General features: G+C 39.4%; 1 protein-coding gene across 2 annotated transcripts in view; it reads right to left on the reverse strand.

Annotated features, from left to right (window-relative positions):
• Window positions 1-2,210: 2,210 nt before the first annotated feature.
• Window positions 2,211-12,934, reverse strand: part of casp7 (caspase 7, apoptosis-related cysteine peptidase) — a 28,362-nt gene continuing 17,638 nt past the window's right edge. For both annotated transcript variants that reach the window (XM_068002183.1, XM_068002184.1), the window contains exons 3-7: window positions 7,958-8,109; window positions 6,660-6,788; window positions 4,063-4,238; window positions 3,580-3,715; window positions 2,211-2,885 (exon numbers count right to left, since the gene is read on the reverse strand). In XM_068002183.1, coding sequence (XP_067858284.1) covers window positions 2,653-2,885; window positions 3,580-3,715; window positions 4,063-4,238; window positions 6,660-6,788; window positions 7,958-8,109 — 826 coding nt within the window. In that variant the 3' untranslated portion in view covers window positions 2,211-2,652. The remainder of the gene's footprint in view (window positions 2,886-3,579; window positions 3,716-4,062; window positions 4,239-6,659; window positions 6,789-7,957; window positions 8,110-12,934) is intronic.

Consider the following 12,934-nt stretch of genomic DNA (forward strand, 5'->3'; position numbering starts at 1 on the left):
TAAGTCAAAACCATGACAAACCCTCAAACACCCTTGTGCATCCCCTTCATGTTCACGACACGTTTGCCTTACGCTGCCTACTGCACATATGTGATGCATGCCCTGTGGCTGCAGCTCAGGTAGTGGCAGGTTGAGTGAGGCTGACTGTGAAAGAGATGCACGAGAGGGTGAGTATGAGATAGAGCCATGAGATTGTATGAGGATTGGGTTGGGTGGTAGTGGCGGGGTGAGCACTGGCGAGGTGAGAAAGTGCAGGTAAGATGAGGATGAGGTTTGAGTGGGTATGAGGGGTGATGTGACAGAGTAGTGTTGGCAGTGCAGAAGGAGGTGTGGGGTGGGGGCAGTGATGTGGCAGATGGAGTGTAGGGGAATGAGTAAGTGCACTCACTTTGGCTGACCTACTGAGGTCATTGGAGCGCCTCCTGCACTGTATGCAGGTGCGTGATATGTTGGTGGTGCTGGTGACCTCCTCTGCCACCTCGAGCCAGGCCTTCCTGGTGGCAGAGGCAGGCCGCTTCCTCCTGCCCGCCGGGGGGAAGATCTCTGTCCTCCCCCTCCTCCTCACTCCATCTATTGATACCTGGAGTGAGGCATCATTAAACTGGGAGCTGCCTTCCCCCTCGGCTGCTCCATGCTGTAATTTTTGCTATTTGTTGCAGCATCTGTCAGTGAAGGACTGCCCCTTTAAATAGAGCTCCTCCAGCTGACAGATCGTACTGCGCATGTGCAGCCCGCCTGATGCGCAGATCAGCAGTGGGGAACCCGGAAGACCAGGTAAGTGGATCCAATTGGGCTGCGATCGCGCGGGTGGCTGACTAATTTCACCGGGCGCGTTACCCACGCGCCCAATAGCCCCCCCGCCGCGAACCCGCAGCCCTAACATCGAGCCCATAAAGTCACTGCACTAGTAGGAGGTTTACATGTCGGAAGACCCATGAATTCCTGCTAGTCTACAATTCAAAACAAATACCATTAGCGATAAATAATTAGACACTTTTCTAAACAAAAACAAGGTAAATATTGAGAAATATGAATCATTTATAGCTTGAAATTCAGTGCATGGCTAATGTTTCTGGTTAAACTAATGATACAGGCTACCTCTGGAGGAAGAGATGGAAATATCAGTATCAGAACCATCATTGGAAGGGAAGATTAGCATACTTCGAAATGCACAACTGTTATTTGAGCTTTTTTCACTATAATATCTCCATTCTCACAGTGATAGCATGGAACACTTGGGAAAATTGGCTCCCCTATTAAGATTTACAAACAAGATTACAACTGAGCATTATCAGTTGTATGCTCAGATTGTGGCAATCAGGTCCTATATAACAGCAGCACTCATAGCTTTAATCTGGCAGAGTGAAGTTATTCATTGAATTTAAAGTGGTCAGGTCAGCTACACAATTTAAAGGTCATGATTACATACTTAGATATTTTACCATTGAATAGATATGGGTGGTAAATCTAGCCCCATTTTATACCTGGGTATTGGTTGCCATTACCCTTCACTGGAGTAAATTATATTTCCTGCCACATGTTTCCTAGCTGCTAATAATACCTGTATTTATATAGTACCTGATCAAGTCAAAATGTCTCCAAATGCTTTACACAATGAATTACTTTTGAAGTGAACTGATTGTTGTTATGTAAGCAAATAAGGCAGCCATTCTGCACGAGCAACATCCCACAACAGCCATGAGGTAAAAGAGCAGTTAATCTATTTTTGGTGGTGTTCGCCGAGAGAAGAATGTTACACCGGACACCAAGTGTGTGTACATGCTGCATTCATTGCCCTGTCACAATGGAAAACCAACAGTTCCAGGAATAATAGGTTAAATGTTGTTAAAATCAGATTCTACTTTTCATTTGATATTCATCAACATGCTGTGAAATGCAGGAAGAATCCATTGGAAGTGCTCAAAGCTCAGTGAAAAGTATGTTCATTTAAAAAAAATAATAATTTGACTGCTTCCTGCAAGTCATGTAATCAGCCCCAGATACAAGAGTTTGACAAAATAAGTTTCAGAAATACATCAACTTTGGTTGTGTAAATCGTGTAAGAGGTACTGCATTCTTTGCTTATTGTAGAGGATGGATGATGATGTTTCTGGTTGAGCAAAAGAATGATGCAAACTTAAAAGGAATGCGAAGTACTGGAGAAACAGACCATGTCCCAACAGTGCATTTAGAAACATAAACCAAGCATATTTGATTAAAAGATTTTTTAAAAACAGTTTAAAATTCACAGCTCATCATGCACACCGTACTGAAATTCACACTGCCAAGGTTGTAAAAACTGGCTTTGTAAATGGTAAAGAAAAGTCATGAGCAGATTTGAGAGACAAATCCATGTCAGTCATACTTTGCGGTTTGCAGTTTTACGACGTAGCCATATATAAATTCCATTGTGAACTGATCCAGACAATATCGGAACAGATAGTTTATCAAGTTCATCATCTTTTTATGCTCCAGAGTGTGAAGTACAAGAAAAAAAGTAACCGATCAATTACAGAGATAGCAAACGGTTTTCCTGAATCCTGCAGATTCCTACAGCTCAATTCTAAATTTTCACTCAAAAGTATGACCCAAAGAGCAACTTAAACTTTACAATTCAAAATTTCCCTGAAATATAAACTGAGATGTTGTGCTTTATTTCTGTTTAAAGTAAAGTTCTTTTGTCAGCATAGAGACAATGCAGGGTATCTGCTTCTTCTCACTGAACCGTGGATCTTCAGACCAAGACTCAAAGTTCATGGCCACCATATAGTTGACTCTGGTTAGGATCTGCATTATCTCAAATTCTTTACCATATTCTTTGAAGGCATCGCACAGGGCCTGCGCAAACCAAGAACCCCTGCCCGGATTCCTCCACGAGTAGTAGCCTGCAACGATAGATATCGTATTTTATAATTCTCAAATATATGTTGAGCAAGGGCACAATAGTTCATTACCAATAGAATTTGGTACAATTTTCTTTAAAAAAATGTTTGAACCTTATAATCATCCAATGTAAACTATATTAATCCTTAATACACTTTAAGTTGGTGCTGTTCATATGACTAAACTAAGAACTTGTTTTGTTAATTGTCCCTCGTTTTCACTCCCTACAGGCATCTGCCCTATCCTCAGTTAGGAAAGTGGGGCAATCCATGAACCATGCTTCTCCAAGATGCTCTTTAGTAAACTTGCCAGATTGTGTATTTGAACATTGGAAGAAAAAAAAAATCTTCAACTAGTTTTCTCTTCACACAACAGTTGGCCCATTGAAAACTGGGAAAGTAGTACCTGAATTAGAAGCTCATGTATCAGCCAAAACTGCAATTGAAATTGATGTCTACTACTTTAGGAGTCTGACATTGTACCATTATAACTACAAGTAGTAGCTAAACTAATCAAGGCAAAACAAAGATTGCATTATAGTGATTTATTGTGTAATCACCAATTCACCATCAAGTCAAAATATACTGTGAAGGATAATGCTGGCAATGATCATCACTTTTTAAGACTTTTAATATAACTTAATTAATTGATAACATGTGAAAATCTTATGCATCAGGACTTTAATTTTTGCATTACCTGGTACAGTGGAATAGGCGTACAAGAAGTCAGCTTCTACTGGGATTTTGTGTCGAGGATTTGCATCAGTTTCTACGTCACCTGTAGGACCTGAGTCAGTCTGTACCCCTTGATCAAATTCTGAACCCCTACAAGCCTGAAGCCAGGAAAACCAGTGTTTAGAATAAGTATATATGAAATGCATCGTAATGCAATTGAACAAGGCACTAAGGACTTGAAAAAAGAGGAAGTTATGTATGCTGGAGAATTCCCAAGAAATCCTGGGCAGTGCAGTGATGTAACTGATCTCCATCCCATACTTCTCCATCCTGCATCTAGGGAATGCCAGTTCACCAGGTGCAGGGGAGAGAAAAATCTCCTCTTTATTTTTTTAAAATAAAAGAACACATAGCACCTGGCTTTCTTTTAGATCGGTTAACTCTATCTGTGCACATTTTACTAGCAAGCCCGTTATTAGAGCAAGCTCATGGATAATCATGTTACCTGAATGAAAAAGAGTTTTGGTTTCCCCACAAGAGTCTTGCACATATCCCCTCGAAAGAGAGAAGTGAGTGTCTTTATAGGCATTGCTCCATCTGTGCCATAGATCATGCCTTCATCACCATGGCTTAAAAGGATGCATGCAAAACATGCACTGTTGCTGTGATTTTCCTGAGAAACTAAAAAAGTAACAATATTGAAATACAAAATCGCAACACTCCACAAAGGACATTTTTCCTTTGGATAAAAAGGCCTTCCTGTGCTATCATTCATTCACATTGATCAGTGTAGAATTAAACAGTGACTGTGGAAATCTCCCAAAACGACAACAGCAGAAGTGTTCGTATTTCATTGCCCCTTCCCACCATCACACGCCAGACATGCCAAAAGAGTTGTGTCATAACTACCACGGTACCCGATTGTCCTTCTCATTTCATCAATTGACAGGACAACTGTTACTTACTTTGGAAGATCATCATGCCAGACATTTGCAGACAATGATAAGCGTCATAGTACTTTAACCACTATATATATTCCCAAAATGCGTCTAGAAAGGAGTAAGTGTGAGTGGCCTTATTTTTTTAAGCCAAAGAAGTACAAGGAGATATGATCAATGTTTAATTGTTATTTTATCTCCTGATCTCTTGGTTAATTTTGCATTTATTGATGTTACATAAATGACTTTGTTACAATGTATGCCATCCACTTTTTCTGGTTTTTCACAAGCTCAAAAATGTTCACTTTGCAGTTGTGACATTTTAACTGCATGAGACTAGTTGAACTTCACTGTTCCTTCGTTTTCAGTTAATTCTCCAAGCCAACTTTTCCATCTGATGTTGTCAGCATTGTTTTTCTCCTTCCTTTCCCCTCCTCGCCTGACAGCGCTGACTCATGCTGGGGTTTAGTTCTACGGGCACCAGTAGCCATTAGGTACCTCAATCATGTGTATGATTAATGTAAGGAATCTTACAACACCAGGTTATAGTCCAACAGTTTTATTTGAAAATCACAAGCTTTCGGAGGCTTTCTCCACCTGACGAAGGAGAAAGCCTCCGAAAGCTTGTGATTTTCAAATAAAACTGTTGGACTATAACCTGGTGTTGTAAGATTCCTTACATTTGTACACCCCAGTCCATCACCGGCATCTCCACATCATGTGTATGTTAGGCAGTGCGCTGCAACAAATAGGCATCCCGATCCTGTCCTCATCCAACATACTTGCACTTTTCGAAAGGGATTCATACACAGTGATCAGAACATTTGCTGATTATCCACTCTCCTTAGCCCGGGGAAACCGAGCCCTTATTCAGTACCTCCATTTGTGCCCCAGCTGAGATTAGCTAACTTAATCACTATTTATAAAGGACACAGTGCTGACGAAAAAGCATTTGACAAATAATTTTTGTTTTGTTTGGGGAAGGTGTAGAGCCAGCAGAAGTAAGTGTTACTTTCATCAAATGGTGCATTTCAATGCAATTATATCATCTCATGGTGAGTTTGTAAGCACATCTGCCATTTCCTAATCATCCACATTTCTATCCAACTTATCCCTTAAAGGACCTAGTTAGTGTTTTATCCTTCATCTACTAAGCACAGATCTAAACCCACACTGTTTTGACCAAAGGCTAACAGTGAAACATTTAGGGCCGGATTTTGCTGTGAGCGGCCAACGAACAGCACCAGCCGTTTGTTAGACTTGCGCTTGCCCATTGACTTTCTATGGGGTTTTGCACGGCAAGTTACTGTAAGTTAGAGATCCAAACATCGCGGTGCCCTCTACAGGGCATCTGGGACCTGTGTGAACAAAGCAAGCAGCTGTGTATCTGCTTAACCAATCAGATTGAAGAACTGTTAATGAGCAGCGCGGAGTCTGAACCAGGAAGTGTAAGTTAGAATAGTGAATTCAATATCAAATCAGGTACAAAAAGTAAAATAAAGAGAGGGAAAGAAAGATTGGATTAAGAGAGAGAGAAAGAGTAAAGAAAAGACAGAAAGAAAAAAAATTATTTAAATTTAAAAAAAAATCTCCAACAATAATTAAAAACCAAAGTAATGTGACTTCACATTTGTAAAAGTTAATTTTCATTACAGAGAGGTTGTTTGACAGTAATTAAGACTTACCACGCCGTTAAAAGGGTACTTAGACTGGAATGGGCAAGCCCTTAACTTTTAGTGGTGAGTTTAGTCCATATCTACAACATCAGTACAGGAACTTCACGCCGTTCAATGTATTTGAATGGGGAGCCAGACGGCGAGATGTTATTTTCACGCAGCTTACGGAGGGGCAGCACATCTCGGACAACAACTTCCAGATTTTCACGTTTAACTGCGTATGTGCACTTGCCAGAAGTTGCTGTCCAATTTGCACATAAATAATGGTGAGTGCTGTTAGCCTCACCGTTACTTTCACAGCAAAGTCTGGCCCATAGTTCTTGGCAAGAACTTTTTTTTAAAGTTCTAAAAAGATTGGAATATCAATATGATATTCAGGAAATGACATTTTTAATGTCTAGTGTTTGTTACAGAATATTGTATAGTTTCAGAAAAAAGCAATGTAGGACTAGAGATTACAGTTTAATTAGATTAGACCATTTACTCACCATCTTTCAGTATCTTCTTCATCTGAGAACAAGTCTGATCATTTAAAACAACAACGTTGAAACCCAAGGAACTAAAACACCTGAACAGATTGCCAGCATCAATGTCAGTGCCGTTACGCACATTCATTTCTGGAAAAACAATATAAGGCCAGAACAGTTGATATAGTCAGAGTTACTTCAGTCAGCAAAATAGTTCACTTAAATTTAAAGGTGTATGGTTTTACTAACCTGTGTCTTTAAGGATGTGTAGTCTGGGGAAAGGGGCATGGTTTAAGAAAACAAATATAAGGAATCAGACATTTCTGGAGACACAGTGCCTTGCCTCCACATGGCCAGGTTGGAGTAAAGAGTAATGTTCATTTAAAATGTTTATTTTAATTGAATTCTCAAAAGCATACATGTATATTTTGACTGCATGTTTCCTGTGAGGGATGCACTGATGCATTCATGCTTCTTGGCATGACTGTGCATATGCTGGAAGCAATGCAACAACAACAACAAATGCATTTTATATTGAGTGATGTAATTTAGTGTTGTTGCATTTCCAACATTTGTGATTTTGCTAACAATTTAATGTGTTCAATTCATTGGGATACAAGGGAGTGTGAATTCTCTTTTTCCTTTGTAACACACTCATTACATAACAGTGAAACATCAATAAATCTATTATATATTAAAAATGGTGAGCAGTCCCAGGAACCTTAAGGTACTGTGCTTATAAGCAGTGCTGTAAAAGTAACATTAGGTAATTAATGATTACAATGGGACAGCATCTAATGTTATGTGACAGCCCCAAAAGCCTCAGTAATCTCCAGCTATTCATTTAACAACTTGCATTTATAAAGTGCCTTTAACGTAGTAGAACGTCCCAAAGTGCTTCACAGGAGCATTATCAGACAAAGTTTGACACCAAGCCACATAAAGAGATATTAAGGCAGGTGACCAAAAGCTTAGTCAAAGTGGCAGATTTTAAGGTGCGACTTAAAGTAGGAGAGAAACATAGAGATTTAGGGAGGGAATTCCAGAGCTTAGGGCCTAGATAGCTGAAGGCATGGCTGCCAATGGTGTAGTGATAGAAATCAGGGATGCGTAAAAGGCCCGAATTGGAGGAGTGCAGAGATCTCGCAGGGTTGTAGGAGATGCTTTCCTTGTTCCTAAAAATTCTTATGTTCAAATAATAAATGCATTGTGAGGTGAGAGAGTTACTATTCATGATCAGAACCAGTCTCTGCAGTTTATCAAGTTTGCCACAGCATCTGCAAAACATATTGAGGATAGTCATGAAAGTGATACAGTACCTGTTTTGTGATCAAAATTCTTATTATTGATAATAATGCATTTTCCTAGTCTTTTGAAGTTCATATTATACAGGAATGTGGGTGTAACAACTCGTGTACGACAATCAGATATTTCAGGATCCTTTCCTTGTTCATCTTTTGTTTTTTTCTTGCTATTTGGAAAATAGAAAAAAACACAATGTTACACATGGAATCTATTGCTTTAAGACTCACTTATGACTCAATAGTGCTGTTCTTGCAGCTACTTTTTAAAACTAACTGGCCTTTTGTGGCATTGCTCAGGAATAGCATGGGGTCTGAAACCCAATTGTGATGTTTAGCTGCTACAGTGGAATTGCGCTTAACGGGACCATTCCTTTCAAGCTCAACTCTCCCAGTTGGGAAGTGCGCTCAACAGGCATATCCTGACGCCAATTGCTGCCACTCAAGAACGTTTGCATCTAAATTGGCAGTTACTTGTAAATTTTCTTAGGGGCAGGCCAGGTTATCAAGGTCAGCAGAAACCAACAGGAAATAACTGGCTTTATTTCTATCTTTTTAAAATACTTGTTTTTTTTAAAAAAAATGATTAGTTGTGATTAGCTCAAAAAACCTGCCCCCCACCCCCCCAACTTAGCCTTGATGGATCTTGTGGAGGGAACTAAGTCCTCTGACATATTTCCCATGTTTGCACAGGCGGGAACGCCAGATAGTAGGGCCAACTGCTAGGCCCAAGAATCCAGCATTTAGAAGTTGGAGGGGGCAAAAAATAAAACTGGTGCTGGCAGCAAGGGCCTGTGCTATGAGTATCAAAGCATTACCATGCACAGGCTCCAGAAATTTTACCAGCAACTCTAGGAAGCCAGATGTGACTAATTCCCACCCCGATTTTGGATAGGGAACCCATCTTCAGTACGCTAATGACCCTGGGGCTGGAAATTTGGCTGAGGTCAGGGGACATCTCCAGGGTGGGAGGATTTCTCATGACATTGTTCGCAGTAAGTTGAATGATACAACATGGTCTTTTATGAAACAGTGCACCATATAATGCAAAATGTGCTATTCTGCTGCTAAGGTGCAGCCATCTTCCATCAAGGACACAAAGTGTAATGGCCACTAAGTAAATAATGGGTGAGATCAGAGTTCAATTGTTCTTCAGGCTGCAGGTCACAATCCCTCAACTTTACTTTTCTCCTTTTTAAAAACAAGTTATTGATAAGGTCATTCAGAGGTTACCAACATTCTGACTCCTACGTCAAATGACTACTTTTATTTTGAAGTGTTTTTGCGAAGGCTACTCAAAAGGTTATGAACATTCTGTCTCCTGTGTCAAATGACGGCTGTTGTTAGATTGTTTTGTTTACACTTTTTTGAAATACAACACGAAGTGGGATAGGCAGGAAATGCTCGCTAGACTTACAGATTTCGAAATTTCTGAGCCTGAGAGGGGACTGGGGCAATGTACGCCTGGGAGATGACTAGAATTTGGACCAGGATACAGGTCCAAATTCTAACCACCAGGTCTCCTCCCTTTTCTTAGGTTGTGAAATTCTGCTGCAAGTGGGGTTTGGCTTCTTGTTTTCACCCCCGCTTTATGTTGAGGAGGGGGCAGCACTGGCAGGATGATATCGCTTGCCAATTCCCCTAAAGCAAAAGTATGCCTATATGTGCCAGGATAAGGTCCTGATCACAGATGAGCCCAAAATGCCAGGTTCCTTATGGCAACTAGAACATCGAGGATTTTAAAAAAGTTTTCGCATTTCTTCATCTGGAATTGGCTACTCCCCAGATGGAACAGTAAGATGCGGTGGAGAAATTATTGGCAGCCTGGGAGGCAGATGCCCAGGGAATGTTGGAAACCGTGTGGGCATCTTCTCCCTCCATCCAAATGACCCCGACCCTGGGATTTGGGATGGGGTCAGGGCTGGAACAGACTGCTAAGAACAAATCGAGTCTCTAGGAAATTGAGGCCTATTGTCCCCAATAATATTACACAGATATCGGTAGATAAAATTGTCATTTTTGGCCACAACTGCATCTACGCAAGAAGCATTGGAGGTAAGGAGCACATATCAACACTATTCTAGGCCATGTACCTGGGGTATAAATTACAAATAGCACATTTATTTTTAGTGCTGGAAGGCTTTTGTGTGATTTTGCTTACAATTTCTAGCTAACAAACTTGTAATTGTAGCATACATAATAGTATTTCTCCGTTTTTAGACATTTGTGCTGGCACCACTCATCACAATCTGATTTTCACTGCCACTTGAATATCCATTACAACATCTATCCATTACAGTATTTGTCTACAGCCAAACACACACACACACACCCAGTTCAAATACCAGAAACAAACTACATCTTTGACGACTTTGCTTGGATATTAATAATTTGCCTCATTTGCTACTTAGCTGAAAACCCCCCAATTTTTTCCAATCAAATATTCCCTGATCTGAATGTTTAGTTAGATCATTAATCCGGATTTTTAAGAAGGTCGAGGTGTGTTCTTGCAAAGACCTGCACAACCACTCTACGAACATGAAATTGTTGCTTAAGATTTGAGAAACTCTTTACTTGCAGAATGAAAACTTTTAAAAGTATGGTGCAATTTGCAAGACTGGAAAATAGGGTCTAACTGTGTATTATTATAACATATAGTATGAGAACTTACACTATACCTCAGCAATTTTAAAAGTGATTACAGTTCTGTGAAGGTGTATAATTTCTCTATACTCCTTGGATACTCTGGCAGTTTTGTTCTAGGCAGCACCAACGCTGAGGATTAATATTGCTTTCTAGGATACTTTTTAGGTCAAACTACTCTATGACATGAACTAAAAATAATCACTGTACGAAGTTTTCAGATCTGCTATCCACCGAAAAATTGTTTAGAAGTAACTGAAGAATTTTCTTATCTGGCCTATTCATCACATCTGAGACTATATTATGGAGGGTCCTCTCATGGACAGCAGCTACTCCTTCTTCAAATGACAATTCTAGCCTATATATGTCTATGGATAATCTGAATAATCACTGAACTGAACTGCTGCTGTCAGGAATGGCACCTCCCACCTCTTTCAGATTTCATCACCAGGGTTGAACATTTGTCTCACCAGTGAAGTTCTCTCATAACACTAGCAACCTATATATGTATGTATTTGGCTAAAAATCCTGTACATGCATGCACTTCCTGTCTAGTTTGCTGTTGACATAAAAGCATGATCCAGAATCATGACAAGATTTAACATTAAAACTACCTATGTAAACATTTGGTGCTGTATTCTCAAAACAGAAAAGGGATAAAAAGGATTTTTCTAAGACAGAAAAACAAAAAGGGGAAAACTAATTAGGAATCTCCCAAGTTGACACTTCCCACGGGTATATTGTGGGTGTTTTTTCCTACGTTATTTCCTCCCTATTACCAAGAGCAACACTTTCAAATTCTGCTGGTATAAACACATGACACACACTGAGATTTCAACTGTGATATATGGGTTCAACAAGGAACTACTTGAAGTTAACCTCTTAACCCATTCAAAACCAGTTTGCCCACATACTGCACAGGCGCTGCAAAAAGCAGAACATGGTTTCACGTGTAAATGCATGGCCAAAGTTGTCCAATATCTTAGTGAAAATACTCAATACAGTTTATTAAATACTCAGATTTATTAATGGGTACAACATAATCACCAAGAATTCAACCTTTTCAAAGGTTGCCATTATATTATGTACATTGCAATAGTGTATAATGCAAAACCATTAAAGTATAAGTAAATATTATTGCTTTAGTATTATTGTAAAGAAAGTGAAAATATCCAAGGTTAGCGGATAAAAGATAGAAGCAGATCAATGACCCATGCCCAATAACCAGGCAAAAATGAGTTCAACAACTGAGCTCACTTGGAAAGACTCAAAACAAACAAAAATGTCCTGTGGAGAACCCGACTTTTCCAACTCAATGAACAGGACATTGCCCCATTTTTGACACTACTGACAGGCAATATAGAGTGTGGCAAGGCTTATTCTTTTAAAAATACTGCACAAATTACAGTCACAACTAGTGCCATTATATTCTATATTATATACATTGCAATAGTGTAAAATGCAAATCCTTTAAAGTATAAGTAAATATTATTGCTTTATTATTGCATTTATTGCTTCTTAATAAACAGCGTTCTTTTTAATGGTTCAAATGTCCACAACATTATTTGGTTTCTTTTTTCTTTTGTTTCTCATATAATCCTTTAGTTTAATGTTACCCCCTACTCTTAGCTTATTGCCCTCCAACCATCTCTATCTAATGTGAACACACTCTCCTTAATTCAAATGTGCCATTAATTTTGTCGCAAGTCTCTTATGTGGTACCTTAAAAAGCTTTTTGAAAATCCATATGACTACACCCACTGTTTTTCCTTTATCTACTGTACAACCAGTCAGCAAGTTAGTATGGCAGATTTTGTGATGACAGAAAATATTTTCTGCCAGTTTAACATGGAGTGGATAATGTGGTAAATGTCCCTTAAACTTAATTCTACTCCAGGCAGAGAATTGCTCCACCCCTCTGTCTTTCTCCAGTCTCACAAACCTGCAGGTTCAGACTGAGCTGCTCTGCTTGTCTGTACACTAAAGAAAAGAGGAGGGGAGACATTTTAGGTGAAAAGTGGAAGAACATAAACAAAGTTATTAAACTACAGTGGAGTGTCCATGCCTTGAAGTTTAAGCAACCAAGGGAAACACATCAAATCTTTGAAGATGAAAAAAATCTTGACATCAAAATAGAGAATGTGTTATGAAAACTTCTGGACTGGATGTGTGAAGTCATGTTAGAGATGTTAATTGTATGATTTGTATCAATTGGGGTTAATTGTATTCAGGTGTATTTGTATCAATTGGGGACGCTCTTGAATCCTTTTTATAGGAGAGCTTATCTAGGGTGTGGTGTGTGCAAGAGGAAACTCTGAATAAAAGCTTGGAAGCAACTAAAGACCGGGCTCT

The sequence above is a fragment of the Heptranchias perlo genome, chromosome 21, assembly GCF_035084215.1.
Source record: "Heptranchias perlo isolate sHepPer1 chromosome 21, sHepPer1.hap1, whole genome shotgun sequence".
Lineage (NCBI taxonomy): Eukaryota > Metazoa > Chordata > Chondrichthyes > Hexanchiformes > Hexanchidae > Heptranchias > Heptranchias perlo.